Source organism: Anas acuta, chromosome 20, assembly GCF_963932015.1.
Source record: "Anas acuta chromosome 20, bAnaAcu1.1, whole genome shotgun sequence".
Taxonomy (NCBI): domain Eukaryota; kingdom Metazoa; phylum Chordata; class Aves; order Anseriformes; family Anatidae; genus Anas; species Anas acuta.
The window spans coordinates 1,180,135-1,198,146 of NC_088998.1; the positions used below are offsets into that span (position 1 = coordinate 1,180,135).

The 18,012-nt window shown below is 54.3% G+C and overlaps 1 protein-coding gene across 13 annotated transcripts in view; it reads right to left on the reverse strand.

Annotated features, from left to right (window-relative positions):
- The window catches only part of GRIN1 (glutamate ionotropic receptor NMDA type subunit 1), a 34,469-nt gene that overhangs the window by 12,186 nt on the left and 4,271 nt on the right, over nt 1-18,012 (reverse strand). For 9 of the 13 annotated variants that reach the window (XM_068656829.1, XM_068656828.1, XM_068656836.1 and 6 more), the window contains exons 3-16: nt 12,776-12,952; nt 8,394-8,456; nt 7,503-7,603; nt 6,847-6,968; nt 6,220-6,394; nt 4,559-4,703; nt 4,384-4,467; nt 3,642-3,777; nt 2,760-2,887; nt 2,463-2,627; nt 2,244-2,362; nt 1,841-1,953; nt 1,256-1,404; nt 311-468 (exon numbers count right to left, since the gene is read on the reverse strand). In XM_068656829.1, coding sequence (XP_068512930.1) covers nt 311-468; nt 1,256-1,404; nt 1,841-1,953; nt 2,244-2,362; nt 2,463-2,627; nt 2,760-2,887; nt 3,642-3,777; nt 4,384-4,467; nt 4,559-4,703; nt 6,220-6,394; nt 6,847-6,968; nt 7,503-7,603; nt 8,394-8,456; nt 12,776-12,952 — 1,835 coding nt within the window. The remainder of the gene's footprint in view (nt 1-310; nt 469-1,255; nt 1,405-1,840; nt 1,954-2,243; nt 2,363-2,462; nt 2,628-2,759; nt 2,888-3,641; nt 3,778-4,383; nt 4,468-4,558; nt 4,704-6,219; nt 6,395-6,846; nt 6,969-7,502; nt 7,604-8,393; nt 8,457-12,775; nt 12,953-18,012) is intronic. The other 4 variants (XM_068656839.1, XM_068656835.1, XM_068656827.1 and 1 more) reach the window with 1 other exon arrangement.

An 18,012-nucleotide genomic window follows, 5' to 3' on the forward strand; every position in this document is an offset into this window, starting at 1 on the left:
GGATCAGCATCCTACTCCTGGCAAAGGATAGGAAATATTTCTGAGGAGCATGAGGGGTTGAAATGAAGTTTGAAGCCACCCAGTCTGGCACAGAGGCCAGAAAGGGAAGACAGGGACAGGGCATTGAACACACCTGTCCCACATAGCCCTTGTGCCCTCCACCCAGAAACCTGGCACGTGCTGGGTCTGTGCAGCTCCCACCCAGCCGCGCTTCAGCAGCAGCTCCCCTGGGGCTTGTGCTCACTTCCCCAGGCCCCTGCCCCCCCAGGCCCACCCCAGCGTGGCCAGGCAGGGAGCTGGTCCCACTCACTTGTCCCGCACAGCCTGGATGGCTTCGGCAGCGCTCTCGTAATTGTGCTTCTCCATGTGCCGGTACATGGTGCTCAGCTCCACCTGCCGTCGGAAGTAGATGTCCACCGAGCTCTGCTTCACCGTGGCATAAATGAACTTATCGGAGGGGTTGCGCAGCTGAAAGGCAAGGGCAGGGCTTCTATTTCTTCTGTCCTACATCAACCAAACCAGCTCACCCCCAGAGCTGTGTTTCCTGATTTTCTATCCTCTTCAGGGACCTGTTTCTCAGATAACACCTTGATCTCCTCAGTGGAGCTGAAGGTGCCATGGGGCAGTGGATGCTGTAGGGCTCAGGATGCTGTGGAGCTAGGGATGCTCTGAGCCCACAGTGGTGGGCAGGGGATGCTATGGGACAGGGACATCACAGTGCTGAAGATGCAGGAGGCTCGCAGATGCCATGGGGCTGACAGTGCTGTGGGCAGAGGATGCAGTGGGGCATGGGATGCTGTGGGCTGGCACTTCTGTGGGGTGCCTTCCTGCTTCCCAGATTGATAGGCTGTGGCTGTGTCCTTGCCAGAGTAGGAAATGGGTATGAAGCATGCCGGTATCTGCTGAGAGTATTGACTGCACCGCAGGGACATTTTCATTAGCTATAACTCATCCATAATGAATCGTTTCCTCGTTGTTTAGTGTAGGCTCTCCAGGAACTGCCAGGCAGTTTGGCTGGGCTCGTGCTGTTTCTGGACAATGTTTTTCCCTGCTGATCCCTGCCTGTGTCTGCCCATCCCCACACACCGCAGGGGCTCAGCCCCAGGCACAGCCCCGGGCACGGCCCCACAGCCACGTTAAGCAGGCCCCGGGTGCTGCCAGCCACATTACAGGGACCAAGAGGTGCCCACTGCAGGCATCTGTGTCTCTTCCCAGAGGTGGGCAGAGAAGGGGAAATGAAGCAAGGGGTCATTACCCGGGGGTCGTTGATGCCTGTAATTCTCTCCTCAGGTCGGTCCAACACCAGGAAAGCAGCCAGGTTGGCAGTGTAGGAAGCCACAATAATCATAGCAAAGCCAGCCCACACCATGCCAAGAATACGGGCAGAGAAACTCCGGGGAGCACCTGGAGGGAGAGAGGAGAGCTCAGACTGGCACAACAAAGGCTTGACTTAGTTACCAAAGCTGTGCACACCCCATACAAGGTGGATGACAGCTGCAGTTGTGCACTGTTCGACAGCTGTGATTGCCCAAACCAAGAAAAACTCAGCTCCTGTGCAGGATTCACTGCACCCTGATGGAGGGATAACCCCAGGAAATAGAAGCAGCCCAGGCAGGGCTTCCCATCGCTGAGGGTGAGGGGTGGCAGGACTGTCTGCATGAGCAGTGCCATGAGCATGCCACTCCAGCATCACCAAATACCCCTGCAGGGAAGGCTTGGGGGAGGGGGATGAGGGCGTAGGCACAGACAGAGCACAGACAGAAGGATGTGGGGGGGGGCACGGGCTCTCTCCCAGCCAGGGCTGCAGCACAGGGCAGCACGGCTGCCTGCCTTGGCGCACCTTCTCCGATGCCAGAGTTCAGTAGGACTCCCCAGGAGAACCACATGGCCGAGGAGAGTGTTAGGGCATCTTCCTCCTCCTCCTCGCTGTTCACTTTGAAGCGGCCAAATGGGCTGGTAAACAAGACAAAGAGCTCATCTGATGTCCCTTAGCCTGGTTCTCTAGACTCTTCCCCATGCCCTGGGAGCCCTCCAGCACTGATCCTTACAGACTACGCTCTGCCCCAGGCAGCCCTTCACCCTACCTCCCTGCCTGGCTGCACAGCCCTCGTGTCCCTGACACTGCCGACCTGGAGCCCTGCCTGCCTCATGCTGGTACCACTCCACAGAGAGCCCTGGGAGACCCCTCCCCATCCCCTGCCTCCCTCGGTGACCCACCCTTGGGTGGCCCACAGCACACTCACCTGAATCGGTCTAAGAGGTACAACATCACCGCCACCACGTGCACAGACAGCCCCACCAGCAGCCAAAGTGTGCTCTGGAAGGGCTGCATGAATGAGTCCAGAGTGCTGCGGGGGATTTCCTAGCACAAGGGAGAAAGAAGAACAATGTTGGCACCCACCGAGCCAGCACCCTGCCCACCCAGAATCTCCTACAGCCAGCCCACCCAGCCCAGCCCATACCTTCTTCACCAGGATGGTCAGACCCTGGTACTTGAAGGGCTTGGAGAACTCGATGTACTGTGCCCGCTCGTTGTTGATGGTGAGGGGAGCCACAATCATGTCCGCCTGCCCGCTCAACAGCTCGCCCATCATCCCGTTCCACTCCTTCTTGTTGCTGTTGTTCACCTGCGGCAGAGCCAGCGAGGGGTCAGCCCCTCACCCCAGCACCCACCCCACCGGCCAGCTCTGCCCGAATGGCTTGGCCGTGTTCTGATGCAAGATACGGGCAAAGAGGCACCCCAGGCTGCCCAGACTCACCCGCTCTTGGGTACCAAATTTACCATCAGCCACCAGGTGAACCTCATAGGTGAAGTTCATCACCCCCGCCAGGCGGATGAGCAGGTCAATGCAGAAGCCGTAACAACACAGTGCCACGGTGGGGCGGCCTGTGCGCGAGACGAAAGGGGGGGGATGAGTGGAGGCAGCCCTCTGCCAGGGACCCCCTGCAGCACCCATGTTTGTCCCCAGGGGAGAGTGGCCACTTGCACGGCTTTGGCGTCATGTGCGGTGCATCCGTGTTACATAGTGCTGCCTGCCTGGGGCACCTTTCCCACCGCCTCCATCGCCTGGGGTGCGAGGGAAGGAGCAGTGTGGGAAGAGGTAAGGTGGGGACAGTGGGGCTCCAGGGGGACATGCTGCAGGAAGGTGGGCTGAGCTGCTGCTGACCCTCAGCGGGGGACGGAGGGGGCTGGATGCCTGGGAGGAAGCCAACACGTCCCCGTTGGGTTGGACGTGTCCTGCACATGGCTCAGGGCTGAGGGGAGCTGTGCAGAGGATGTTGCGATGGGCCAAGGGACTGGGGGTGCATCCACTCAGGGGGATTGGGGCAGGCCTGGCTCTGCTGCATGGCTCGCACCCCCAACCAGGTGCTCACCCCTAATCCCGAAGCAGGCTTTCCCCAGCACAATGGTTTGAGACTGGTGTTAACGCCAGTGCAGCGGGTGCCTCGGGGGTGCTTCTGCTTCAGATCAAGGCAAAGGGAGTGGGGGTTTGTCAGGAGACACAATCACGGGGTGCAGTCCCTCAAAACAGCCTTGGAGCCCACATGGAAGTGAGACAGAGGAAAAGCCATCTGCTGGGGTCACAGCATGGGCCGTGTGGGCTGCAGAGGCCGCTGCGCTCCCTGCCTGATGGTGTTACCTGGGATGGTCTCGTTGGGCCCTGTGCAGAAGACCTTTTTGACAGGGTCACCGTTGATGGTGAACTCCTCCCTGCACGTCCCATCTGCTTGCGTGGGCTTCACATACACAAAGGGCTCTTGGTGGATCGTCACAATCTGCAGGGGAAGCACAAGTGTCCACTTGTCTCCATCCCACTCCAGAGCTATCTCCTCCCAGGTGGGGAGAGGGACCTTCTCCCAGTGTTACCTCCTGCTTCTGGCCATCAGCTGTTCAGGGATTTCCTGAGCCCAGCACTGCAGCTCTCAGCCCACCTACCCTGCATTAGCTTATTTAACCTCCTTTTGAACACATTTCCTTCTGCCCTCTGCATTGGCCAACAGCAAAGGGCTCCAGAGCTGAACCACATGTTGGTCAAAGGATCCCATCTTGGTCAAAGGATCCCATCTTTCTATTTGTTGCAAACCGTTGCTGTGTGCCTTCTGGCTCCCAAGCCATGAGGAACAGTGACCACCTTCCCCTCCGCCCCTTCTCTGTTGCTGTCTCATATCCCCTTTCCATCTGTCTCCTCCCAAACCAAACGGTTCTCCCCTGGTGGTTTGTCCCCAGCTGGAAGTTGTGCTGCAGCTCCGAGCACCTTCCAGCACCTTGTCGGAGTGGCTCTGCTGTAACCACTCTGAGACGGCAGGTGCTGGAAGCTGCAGGGGCAGCAGCAGAAGTGGGGGGTGGATGAAGTCACAACCCCTGCTGCCATGTGCTGTTACCTTCAATTTGGTCGACATCTGATAGCCTTGAGGTTTCTCAGTTTCTCCCCCTGGCCAGATAATCTTCCGGTCATTGGTCAAGACCTGTGATCAGCCCGAGGAATGAGACAGATGAGCCTGTGGGCAGACACACTGACCCTCCCCTCCCGCCCAGGCTGCCCAGGGCTGTACGTACGTGGCTGCCGTTGAAAATCCCAACCTGGACCAGTTTGCGGTTCTGCAGGTTCATGATGCTGTAGTTGGCAAACTTCCTGTCCCCATCCTCATTGAATTCTACCCGGCCAGTGACGCCCTCTGAGTACTTGGAGGACATCAACACCCTGTGAAAAGAAACACAGTGGGGCCAACACAGAAAACCTGTGGTGGCCACTGGGAGATCTAAGAAGGGTTCAGAAGGCAAATGCTCTCTCAGTTGCCTGGTATGACCCATATGGCCATTACCCTACAGAAGTCCAGTCAAGGCCACCTATGACTGGTTCATAGCTTGGTGGGCATCTGCTCCTGGTGGATGCAGTCTGAAGAGCCGTATTTCCCAAATGCTGCACTACCCTACCTGCTGTCATTGTCCCCTCTTTTCCATCGGATCAGTTCCAGTCCCCTATGGAATGGCTTGGCCCATACTTCCATACCACGGCACCCAAGGAGACCTTCTTCTAGGTGTCTCTTGGGAGCTGCATGCATGCCACAGTTCCTGCTGCTTCTGCCAGCAGTAGCAGCCCATCACAACCCCAGTAACACCCCAGCAGGCACATGCACCACCAAGGGGAGAACCAACCTCTCTGAGCCCTTGAAAGATGACAGAGAAAACACAGAATCGACTGGGCCCCTTGTGGTGCACCACAGAGAACAACATCACATGGCTTGTGCCAAAGCTTGTGTCACTGCTTTTCTAAAGAAAGCTTCCCACTCTGCAGGTCCCACGCTCAACAGGACCCAGTGTACAGAAGGAGCATCCTGCAGGACATCATGATCATGTCTGCAGGGAGCAACCCCCAGCACAGGACCCCACTGCTAAAACACGGGGCCAGGCTGCCCTCCTGCACAGGGAGGGCACTGCTGCCTTAGCTAGATCCTGCCTGCAGAAGAGGCCCTTGTGGCTCCAGCATCTGCAGAGATGCAGCACAAAACACCATGAAGAAAGAAGATCAGGTCCCAGGGACCATATGCAGCATCTGCCCATCACACCACCCGCAGCAGTGAGATCAACACACACGTGCTCTGATCCTACACCACATGCCTTGGTTTGCTGAGACCACACTACCTGAAAACATGGCACCAGGGTTTGCTACAGCAGAGAGCAGTCTGCCCCATGCATGGAGATCTCCTGTCCCCAAGCCCTGCCAGCAGCCCAGAAACATCCAGCAAGAAACGCGCCTGCAGCACTGGCAGACATCTCCCCCTACCCTGATTTGGCAGAAAACCTCATTTTCCCCTCTCCCACCCACACTAAGTTCCATCCCTTCATGTCCCCAGAGCTGTCCTCTGGGGAGCTGTCCCCAGCTGATCCCAGCTGTCCCAGCATTGCCCAGGGCAGCATGGGGTGGCAGGGACTGAACCAGTGCCAGGCACCAGGATGGTGCCCGAACAGCCTGGACAAACCAGGGCCAGAGCCTGAGCCCGTGTCTTGGCTACTCTTCTAGGACAGATGTAGCTCTCACATTGCATCATGCAGGAGAGTGCAAACAGTCCTGTGCCACGTGCTGTACTGACAGATGCTCTGCACAAAGCGACCGTGCTTCCCTCCTGCACCTTTTCCACATGCTCCCACCTTTTCCAGCTCCCTCCCCTAGAAGGACCCTTCCCCTGGGGATGCAGAATGCATCCTTCCCAAAATACCTCTTGAAAAGGGGCCCTGTTTTCCAAATGTTGGTGTTGCCCACGCAGCCCCGCGGTGGGTCGGTGATGTTCTCCTTTTCAAACAGGTCGTGCACAGCCTGGGCCACCACTGCAACAGCGTCACTGATGTGGGCTGATTCATTCTTCCCGTTGATGAGCTGCAAACCGATGACTCCTGCCATGAGTAGAGGAGCAGGTCAGCCCCACTGGGCACCACTGTCACTCCTACAGGCAGGGTTTGCGGACAGCAAGCACACAGTTATGGGGCTGAGGTCCCCTTGGATGCCTGTCTGAGCTCTGGGCAGGGGCAGGTGGCTGCAGTGGGGCTGGGCTGGCACCAACCTGCATGCCCCAGCAGAACAGGGGACAACAAGGACACAGAGCCTTTCTCCCAGGTGGCGTTCATCTCGCAGGGCCCCAGCCAGCTGGATGTGGGGCAGGGCAGCGTGGCCAAAGCCCTCAGGCTTCTGCCTCCACATGCGGGCAAGGGAGAGCATTGTGTGGGACCCACCACTCCCTCGGGACCACCACGACATTGTGTTTCTCCGGATCACTCATCCCAGCCCCAAGCAGGCTCCTCCAGCAGGCCTGGCCAACAGGGGGTAGGTGCCTCCGGTGGGTGCCTACCATCAGGGGCATAGCGCAGGGCATTGCCCGAGATCTCCCGTTCTCCCACCAGCCACACGTAGCCGGAGCCCGTCATATTGAGCATGGCTGCTGATCTGTACACCGTGGCCGCATCATCCTCGCTGCAATGAGAAGAAGGGAACAGCACTGTGGCTCCAGGTGCCGATGGCCCCCTTCACACTGTCTTGCACCCCTGGGAGCCCCAGGCAGCCTCCTCTGATCCCCTCTGGCCACTGGTTCTTCTGGGCAATGAGTAATTGCTTGATGCAATGGGAACCTCTTTCCCAGCATCACCTAATCCCGCAATACCCCAAAAATCTGGCCTGCTCCTTATCACTCACCATGTAAAAACCAACAGGGCCCACACCTTTACAGGGGGCTCAGGATACATCACTGGTACTACCGCTGCACCCACAGGTGCCAGTGCCTTGCAGGACATCCAGGCACCTCCACTGTGGCCATGGCTGCAAGGTCTCTGAATGGCAGCGCACCCCGTGCAGTAACTGGGATGTGGGGCCTCAAGTGGATTTTCTCCCATGCTCCTCAAAAAGAGCGGCGTGCCCCAAATCTGCATGGACTCCAGGGCTGGGCAATGTTGCAAGGGGGAGCAGGGGATTTGGAGCAGGGGAGAGGAGGGAGGGCTGTGCGGGTCTCACCTGGCAGAGAGGATGATGACACGAGCCTCCAGCTCCTTAGCCTCCAGCAGCAGCGACGTCACATTTTTGGTCCCGGGGTCAAACTGAAGCACTTTCTCAGCCTGTGGTTAGTGTGAGCAAAGCTGGTTAGTGCAGGAGACTGAGGACTGTTTGTGAGAGCCATGCTATCTAGAAAAGGGTCAAGAAAATTCATTAAACTGCACAAAAGTCTGCTAAATAAGATTGGTTACAGATATTTTTTTTCTTTTTCTTTTATTTTCTTTTCTTTCTTTTCTTTCTTTCCTTCCTTCCTTTCTCTTTTAAAGTTTTGTTTTATTTTGGTTTGATTTTTTTTTTTTTTTTTTTGCACTGTGCATGCAAACTGAAGTCAATCAAGACCCAAAAAGAGGCGTGCATTGTACAGGAAAGAGAAAAAGGCTTTGAAATGCAATTGAAAACTCAAACGAGTGTTGTTTTTCAAAAACATGGGAAATGAAAAAAAAAACATATTGCACAGGGTTAACCTTTGGGAATAAAAGTGAGCAACTTACACCAAGGAACTGTTTCCTTTGGGGAGGAAAAGGGGTTGGTTCAACTTTCCAAAAAAAAAAAACTTGCAAGTTAATTACTGGTTCACATGCATGTCTCAAAAAGAAATCCTTCCAGGGTCAGCTGGCTAGGTTTCCATTCTCAAGTCCAAACCAAACTATCTCAACATAAAAACGTGCTACCAAGAAACATAGTCATGGAACTTTTTTATTTATTTTTTTCTTTCTTTCTCTTTTCTTTTTTCTCTTTCTCTTTTTCTTTTTTATTTTATTTTTTTTTTATTTTTATCTTTTCTGGTGGCTGTGGCTATTTTTCATTTGCTAGTTAGGTTGGTGGGCGGCGTGCATTTCCATGCATATATACCTTGGGTCCTCGCTTGTTGTCATAGGAAAGTTGGTCGAGGTTTTCATAGTTCCTTTTTTTACTCTGATGAATAATGTGCACAGAGAAAATATGTAGACACAGAAGAATATTATAAACAGTTGAAAATGACGTGTAGTAAAGCAATCCAACATCCACCTCCTCCTCCACTGTTTGCTAAAGGGTCTCTATAACGCTGGAGCTCGCAAAAACCACTATCAGGAGAGAGTGCCTCAGCTCTCGCGGGAGCGTCAGGGTGCAAAGCCGTACTGGTTAGAGCAAGCCTGAGTGCCACAGCTGTCGCGGTGCAGTTGCATTTCCCTTGTGGGACTGGGGAATTCTTCAGCAAGAAATTTTTATCTTAAGCTCAGAAACAATCTACGCATCTCTAAGGGCCTAAGTGGTGGGAATTCCATGGAATTACTGTGGAAGTAAAGGACAAAATGTTGTGTACGGAAAGTGCTGGATAAACACAAACTGTTACTATCAAATTGTTAGCATCACTACCGTTACTATTACCATTACACTCCTGTTCTCCCTAAGAGAGTTTGCAGCATGTGAGGAGCCTCAGCAGAACTTCTCACCTCCTGCAAGGAGGGAGCAGCTTTTTGGAGCTCTGTTGTCATCCAAAAGAGAAAGAAAAAAGCTTGCTATGTCCTGTGTTAGCTCAAAGCATGGCAGTATGAAGCAATGGTGATCATGGGATGACACTGCAGCTTTTACCTGGTGCTGGGGGGCACCTGGTGGCTCTGCTGGAGGCAGGGTGCCCGTGGGGCTGCTGGGGTGCTTGGCCTGTGCAGGTGGTCCTGTGGGGAGCAGAGCAGGGGGCCTGCCTCTCCCCTGCCTCCTGCCTGAGCAGCTCCCACTGTGTGGCCCCCAGGGACCAGGGGCATGAAACCTGCTTCTGGAGGTTTTTCTCCTCCAGCAGCATGCTGCAGGCTGATGGTGCCAGCTCCTGGGGCTGTGACCCCAGCAGCGCACACAGACCCCCACACGACACCCCAGGCCCTGTGGTCCTCCCAGTGCCACGCTGATGGGGTCTGCAGGGCAGTGCCAGGCAGCCTTGGTGGGACAGTCTGACCCCTTCTTCTTGGCCCCTTCCCACCCCAGCTGGGCATCCCTGACCTGTCTGTGTGGGATGCAGGACACGGCTCTATTCCACCTCCATTTTGCAGTATCTTATGGCAACTGATTCCTGCTGGGAACACGATCCTTTGCACTCCCATAACATAAGGGTTCCATTTCCCAGGTTGTTCCTCAGGCAGCCAGGTTTAACCTCTGTGTCTCTCTTTCCAGACTAAACTGTATGCTTCCTCCTGAGCTCTCGGGCCAGGCTTCGACAAGGTGCTCTGCCAGGTGTCCCATCTGTGCAGCTGTGTGATCTGCCCTCTCTTCTCCATGGGCACTGTCTGGCAGACTTTTCACTGCTCTAAGAAGTTGGGTTCTTGCAAGGAAAAGAATCTGAGGGGGAAAATCTGCTCCAAGCCAGGCTCTGCCTTCACTTCTGATGGCATCCACAGTGGGATTTTCCGCAACTGCTTCTTCGAGTCTGCTCCAATTGCCAGTCTCCTCCACAGCCTTGGAGGAGAGCAGAGCTGCAGCAGCAGGACGGCACGAATGCTCTCCAATGAAGAGAGACTGGCCACTTTCCCTCAGGCACCATCAATTTAGCTGGAAACTTGGTCATCCATTCTGCAGCCTTCAGACACGGTTGCCCTCATGTGCCTGGGATGTGCTGGCACCTAGACTAAAGCTGGTCAACAAAGCGAAGCAGAGTCTTGGGTCCACCACAGCTGGACCTGATGGTACCTGATCACCTCTGCCTCTCCCTGCCTCCATCCCTATTGCAATCACCAGAAACGTTGCCTCTCTTTTCACTTTTTCTGTGTGGTCCCACAGCACTTCCCTGCTCTTCATCCCACGTTTCACTCAGGGACCCACAAATTCAAAATTCACTTTCCACCAGGTTCTCCAGCATTTGTTTAAAAATTACCACTTGCATGAACACCACCATCCCAGAAGAAGGGAGCTGGCACCCCAGGGACCTTCCACCCCCGACTTGGACAAGCTCTGAACTTCACAGCATCTGGTACCTCCCTGAGCCCAGTCAGTGCTGGTGATTAGTGGGCACAGCAGAGCTGTGCCGCTCAGCCAGGGACCAAGCAGCAGCCCCTGGTGAAGAGCTACTGCAGACACCTCAGTCAAGACTTGCACATGGGTGTGCCAGTTCTGAGCAGGGCTGGGTTGGTCAAATGCTGGGCTCCAAGAACCTGCTTGAAGTACATGTCCATGCCTGAGGAACAGCCAGGGCTAGTGCAGACCCCAGAGACAAGCCGTGCTAGGGCCAGGTGAGCCTCTCACTCACTACAGGTCTCCCAGGTCCTCAGGGGCTGTGATCCAAGCAGTGAGGAGTTCAAGATCAGCTCTCCTGTCTGTTGTCTCCTCAGGATACCCTGGAGAAAGTTGGGGAGGGGGCTGGGGCACCCCTTCATATTATGAAGAGTTGGCACAGTAGTGGTTATAAGGGCAATTAGCAGAAGAAATGAGGAAGAGAGGAAAGCCCTGAGAGGAGCAGCTACCACCTTCCAGACCAGACAATCCAGCCAGTTTGACCAAAGCAAGCTCAAGGGAAAGAGAATCAAGAGCTTGTGGCAGACCCCAAAGGAAAGACGCCATGACCTACCACCACAGAGCACAAGCCCCATTCTGGGGATGGCCGGGGCATCCAGAGTAGCCCTGCAGCTGCCAGGAGATACCAAGAGATGTCATAGATTCAGCTCAAATGCAGGACAGATCTGAGGACAGATCTGCTCTCCCCTGCCTTTCAAACCCAAGGTCTCAGTGGCTTTTCTGTTCAATGGACAAGCAAAGAAGAAACACACCCTGTGCCCAGGAGCATTTCACAGAGCAAGCAGAGCGGAGGCGTGAGAGGGAGCAGCAAGAGAGGATGCACAGGAGCTGCAGGAAAACGGAAGGTGGAAACCAAAAGACAAAAGATAAGGGATGATGGACTGACAGCGGGAACAACCACAGTGCTCCCTGGGTGAGGGACACTGTGCTGGAAAGAGGCTGTGGGGAGGAACACGGTCCTGCCGTGGTCCAACAGGGATGCCTTTGGAGGCAGGAGGATCCCAGCGTGGTCAGTGGCACACTGGAGCCTCACGATGGCCCAGGCTGCAGCGAGGGAGGAACTTCTTGGAGCCCAGTGCCAAAACCAAAAGCCTGCCGGTCAGCTCAGTTTGTGCCAGCCCATGTCTCTGCACCAGCATTTCCTTTGCTGGTTTGACAAGAGATGAGGAAGAGCTGGTCGCAGCTCAGATGCCAGCTCCAAGCACGAGAGATGCCTATGAACACTTCTCAGCAGTTGACTGCCAAATGTCAAGAGGCCACGGCTGGGGCAAGTGAAGATCAGATTGTGGCCATGAGCCAGGAGGGAGCAGGAAGGGATGCACTGCTGCAGACCCAGCGGTGGGCTCAGGATCTGTTCCCCCGGAGGACCTAGTGCTGCCCAGAGTGAGAGGGCGTGCTGGGACTTTGCTCCATGGGGCAGGAGGCTCCTTGCTCTCCAGGTAGGTGTCTGCCTTTGAGCCGCTGTAGACAACCAACTCCCTGTGTTGTCCTCCTCTGCTTGGCCTGAATGCTTGCTCGGTCCCGTTACTCAATGGCAGTAGGTCTGTGGCTGTCCTGCCAAATTTCTAGCAGGCTCAGGGGACCTGAGCCTCCCTCCCTGCTTCCCTGCATGCAGATGCCGCACACCTCCTCGGTAAAGCTGCTTCTGCCAGCCTCAGCCGCACTGGTGACAGCATGAGGCGCCAGGAAAGCAGCATTTAGCATGTGCTTCAATGGAGATGGGAACAGGGGCATCAGCCTAACACCTTGGAGCTGACAGCTGCACAGAGAGGTTGTGTTACACCTCTGTGCAGCCATGTGCCGGCCACCCTCGCCCCTCCTAAGCCACTAAGATGAGCTCCAGTTAGCCAATTCAGAAGCTGCTTTCTGGGTTGGTTTGGCACTGCTGGGTCTGGGTGGGCCCCTGGGTGGCTGTAAGTGGGGCAGGCGCTTCCCTAAGCTGAGTGACTGGTCCTCTCCTTAGGTGGGACTCTTGGGCGAGGCATTTGCAGAGCTCCAGGTTATCCTTCCCTTCATTTTGTAGTTGATTTACATGTAGGAGATTTTGACCATGGCAAAGCAAGTGAAATGAATAAAGTACAAAGTTCTGTCAGGTACTAGTCAGACACTGTTGATGCTTTAAGCATGTTAGCCATGTTACAATGGAAAGAAAAGGTGTTTTACATACAGAAATCTACATACATACAACAGCCCGAGACTTCTAGTTTTGTTGTTGTTGCTTAAACAAAGCTACAAGACAATGTTCAGGAACTGACCTTGGACTCTCTCTCCTCCAAGAGGGTCTCCAGCTTCTTTTGTGCAGCACGACCTTCGTGGTCGTCGCTGACTATCAGAATGACGTGATTCCAGTTGAAGACTCTCATCATCTCAAACCAGACGTTGGCCTGGTGAGAGTATGGTGGGACCGTGCGCAAAAAGGACAGGTGGATGCTCTGCAAGGAAGAACAAGAGCTAAACATAGACTGGTGTGGGTCATCTGCCAGGGTGCGTCTGGGGGACCGGGCAGGGCTGAGAACGCAAGGCCAAAAAGGCAAAGCAGCAATTTTGGGTTGTCCTGGGGGTTGCACACCTTCAGCTGGTTCCTGCGCTCCTTTCTTTTGGCCGAGAAGAAAACCTTGGCTACAATTTCATGCTTTGCTGTGGTCTATCCAGTGCATGGGAGAGAGGGTTTTTGCTTTGTGGCCCGTAAATGCTTGGTGAAAAAAACCCTGTCCAGGAATGAACTGTCAAAAATATTCAGTGCAAATATAGCCTTTGCTCTTTGCCTCTTTGCTCTGTCCAAAAATATTACAGAGCTATGGGCATCACAAAGAAAACAAATTGCCTTCAGAGCATGGTAAGGAGCAGCTGCAGATGCCTGCTATATATGCAGGTATGTAGCAGGCACTGGTCAGGAGAAAAGCTCAGAAAAGCAGTTTTATAATACGCTGTTGGATTGTTTCTAGGTCAGCTTGTTCTGCAGCAACATGCAGGAGGAGTCAGTGCTGGACTCCTGCCCCAGCTAACCTATCTGATTTGGTTGAAGACATCATTATGGTTGGATGATTGAGCAATAGCAATTCCAGCCTAATTAACTACAGCACTCTTTGGGGAGCAATTGCACCAAAAGCTGCAGCTGACAGAGGTTTCAAAAAATGCAGCTTCTCCAAAAGGCCCTAGAGTCAGATATTAGAAAATGGAAGTGCTTACATACAGCATGGATGCAGCTCAGCAAACCAGCTCTGCACAGGAGGGAAGCAGAGGTCTAAAGCAGGAGGGGACAGAAAAGAGAGCATCACAGTATTTCCTTTTTTAGGCTGAGATGGCCCCCTGGACCCACCAGGGCTTGTCCAGAGCTGCTCATCTAGGGACCTGACCCAGATGGGTCACAAGTGTCCTAACTCTGCCATGGCAGCTCAGGCTGGGAGGGAAAAGGCACTGTGTATATCACGGACCCAGGCAGGAGGAGCAGGCAGACCAGCCAGTGCCTTTTCCTCATGCACGGCACAGTGATGAAGTCCAACCAAAGCATGCAAGCACAAAAAGCAGTGCACAGCTCCTGTCCCGGCCACATCTCCATGCACTGGGACATCTCTGGGACAGTGGGGCTGCTCGGCTGCCCTGGCCCAAAGCGTGGAAATGATGAAGGCAGCAGCAATATAACAAAGCCTGGAAGCACTTCCTAATTATGGAAGGACAGGGAAAAGCTGTGGCTATTTAACTAAAGGAGAAAAGGAATGAGGAGAGCCATAATAAGTGCTACAGAGGTGCAGCTTTGTATGACTAGCACAAACATTCCCAACCACGTGCAGAGCATGAGAAATACAGCTCACCCTGTAAGCCCAGCACTGAAAAATGGGATCAGGAAGAAGCCCAAGAGGGACAAAGTCCGACAAGAAATGTGGTCTCCATGCAAGCATGGCATCTGAGCTCTCTTTGGTGGACACTTCCAGGCATTTCCAGGTCCAGTTCCATACCTCAGGCCAGAGGCACCCATTACTTGCTGCAGGTTCGGGCATATTTACTTTCTGAGGCAGTGTCAAAAAGGTCATGGGCTTGCTATGAGGGTATCTCAGATCTTGGATTCCAAACTGTCATTTTTAAGCAGGATATTGAAGAAAAGCTAATTGCAAATGCTGAGTCTGGATTTCAAGATGAACAATCCCGTCTTTGTACCCTGCTTTTGAAGAACCTGGGACTCCTGAGCTTCTCTGCAGGGCCCAAAGGTCAGTGGAAAAATGAGAGTAAATTCTCCCAAAGGTTAACAAGTCCAGCTCATGATGTGCAGAGGCCATTGGGGATCATGTTTTGGTGCTTTGATAACCTCTACCACAGCATACACCCTGACTACCCACTGCTTTTCCCCTCAGATTGGGCACACAGCGAAAACACTCCTCATTACCAACCAGCAACTCTCCTTGCAAGTCATTTTGCAGGATTCACAACATTTGCTCCCCTCTGTGCCTGCCGGGCACAGGGTGGCTGGGATGGGCGTGTGGGAATTGCCTGCAGCAAGCCCAGGAGCAGCTCCCTGCAGCACCCTCCTATCCCCTGCCGAAACGTGGGAGCTGAGTCCTGCGCCCCCTCGCTGAGCTCTGCTTCTGGGGAAAAACGTCTGCGACTGAATCCAGGCTTCAAAGCAGGATCACCCTGGTGGAAACCCAAACATACTGGAAGTGATCGTGGTTACGAGGCTGGGGCCAGAGCCCTAGGAACGGTAGGGTTTTAGTGCTGCTGACTTTGTTGACATGAGCACATGTGAAGAGAGCCGAGGTTCAGGAGATGCAGGTGTACGTGGCTGCATGTGGGGCCACCGGGTACTACACGTGTGTCCACATAAGGACCACGTACAGGTCTGTGAGTGGAAGGGTTGCTGTCTTCTTTACCTCTCTCAGCCTAAGGACTCATTGCAGCTCCCTGTCCATTGCTGGGACAGTCATTTTACCTGCAGGCTGCAGGAAACAACATGCTCTGCTTTGAAAACCTGTGGGCATCATGTGGTCGGTCCCCTTCCCAGCAACACACCCCAAAACGGAGCCATTGGGCAATTTCAAGGAGACTGACAGAAATCCCAATATAGAAAGGTACCAATTATGCCCAATCAATCAGCTGGGTACTAAAAAGCCTTGTCCAGTGCCTTTGTGGAAAGGTCTTGGGCTATTGCACTGCCTGCTCTGCTCATCCTGCCCACCCCGCTGAGACCCCTCCTGGAAGCTGCAGGCGCGGGAGGAAGCTGAAATAACTCTGCAAGAGCTCGGATGTGTGCTGGGAGGGGTTTCAGTGGGGGCAGATGTGTGGGGAGCTCGGGTGCAAATGCATCGTCCTCACCTCCTCTGATGCACGGACGGGGTGTCCTTTGGGAGCAATGGGGTTGCTCTGGTCCCCTCCAGCTTCCGTCAGAGGCTGTGGAAAGCTCTGCTGGGCGGCTCCACCACTGCCAGCAGCACTGGCTGCCGCTCCCAGAGCCCGTCACCGGCTGCAGCTGCCCCTGCTGATGGCTGCGCTGCTGGGAGGAGGCTGGGAGCCCCCCTCCTGCCTCTCACATCACTTCTTGTTCAAGTCCTGACCCTGACACCTCAGCCGAGGTTGGGGGGAATTGGTTTTGTCCCCATTTGCAGTGCAGCTTCTCGCCTTGATTCACACTGTTGCTGCTGAGCATCACTTAACAGTGAGGCCGGTAAAAAAAACAATAATAATAATTTAAAAAGAAAACAAACAAACAAACAAACCCCCTCTCTCAGTGAGCAATAACCCCCTGAGACAGCATGGAGTGAGATGAGAAAAAAGAGGGAAAAGTTGTCCCCAGAGCCGGGCTGGAGAGACAGGCAGACCTCATCTCAGTCACCAGGACTGGGTGCTGGACATTAACGTGCCTCTCCCAGTGCAGCCTGCATAAGCTCCAATTTTCATCTCTTCCAGCAGCAGAGCAGGTCTCAGTCCAGAGCTGCCTCTGATCCCCTGCCCCACTGCCTCTCCAGGGTCCAGGTGTCAACAGCATTTCATTTTTCTGGGTGAGGCATAAAGGAGATGTGAATGTCCCAATCGGTAGGACTGCCGGCTGTAATCCCATTTCTGCAGCAAGCAGTTCTTTGAATACCAGGAGCAGTAAAAGCTTGCTTCCCTCAGGTATCATCACCAAGGACTGGCTGCAGCTTGTGGAGCGCTGCGCTTCACTGGAGATGCTCCGAAAGCATCAAAAAGAACTGGGCAAATCTGTCTTGCTGAGGCCCACGCCTCCTCTCTCAAGCAGTTTAACCTTGGGAGGACCATAATTAACTCTGAGACTTCAACCCCCTGTGAAATTTAGCTAAAATTGGCTGATGCCTTCAAAACCAATCAGGAGCATGCACACGAAGTGATCTTGCAAGCTTGTTTCCATAGAAACTAAACCAAAAGATATAATTTCCTGAATTAAAACAAAATAGCAAGCTGATCACTGGAAACCAAAAAGGGAAGCAGCTGAATGTCCCAGTGCTGCACCAGCCTGCCCTGCACAGGGTGGGCAGAGCTTTGCACAACCCTCTCCCATGCCTTCACCTTTTTCCTTTTTCCTTCGCTCTTCTGTGCCCCTGAGCGCCTGCCAGCCAAACGCGCAACTTCCTTGCTCCTCTCTCCATCCATTCTTTGCCCGTGACCAAACTCCTGCAGGCATCACCCCTCTCTGCAGGAAGGCAGCTGAGCGGGGACCAGCCCCACAGGGATGCTCGAGAGGTGCCAGGGAAGGGCACCAGTCCCTACATGTGAGGGCACCTGTGGCCCTGCGCCTGCCCAGTGCCCCCCGTGCATCCCCCTGCCACTGCCATGGGTCCCTCCTCTGGCTCTGAGGGGAACCGGGTGGTGTTTATCAGCAATTTTTTTGCGGATAACATTTTGTAAATAGGGAAAGATGGTTGGGGATGTCTGCATGGGAAGCTCTCACCCTCTCAGGGTGAGCTGGAGAATTCAGCACAAGGTCACCCTCTGGAAGTGGCAGCTGATCTCTGCTGGCATTACAGGTCCAGCCCTCCCCCACCCCACATCAGCACGAAGGAAATCCCCCTACACGTCCCGGCTGCCTGCTCCTTTGGTCAGCCAGCTCTGGTATCACCCTTTGCCCTGCCCCCTCCCCTTTCTGCAATGCCTGGAGGGACCCCAGCAGGTCCCCAGCCCTGCCACTGCCATGGCCCTGGTTTGCTGGCCACCCTGCTGTGGCTTTACCAAGCCCTGCTGCTGCTTCTGCTGAGCATCGCTGCTGGCTGGGTTTCTGGGAGCTTCTGCTCCTCCTCTCCTGAAATTTGGCTTCATTTAGCATGTGGGCAGAGTGACTATTTTTGCACTGAACATTTGCATTTGTGAATATTCAAAATTTCCAAGCAAAGGCCTATGATTCGTGCTTTGGAGCAGGCCTGCTGTCACGCACTAAGCCCGTGCAGCTGAACAAAACCCTCCACAAGGCTGCCTTGGTCCAGGGCTGTGATGGCACCTGGACAGCCTGGCCCTGCTCAGCTGCTGCTTCTGCTTTTTCTGGCCATGC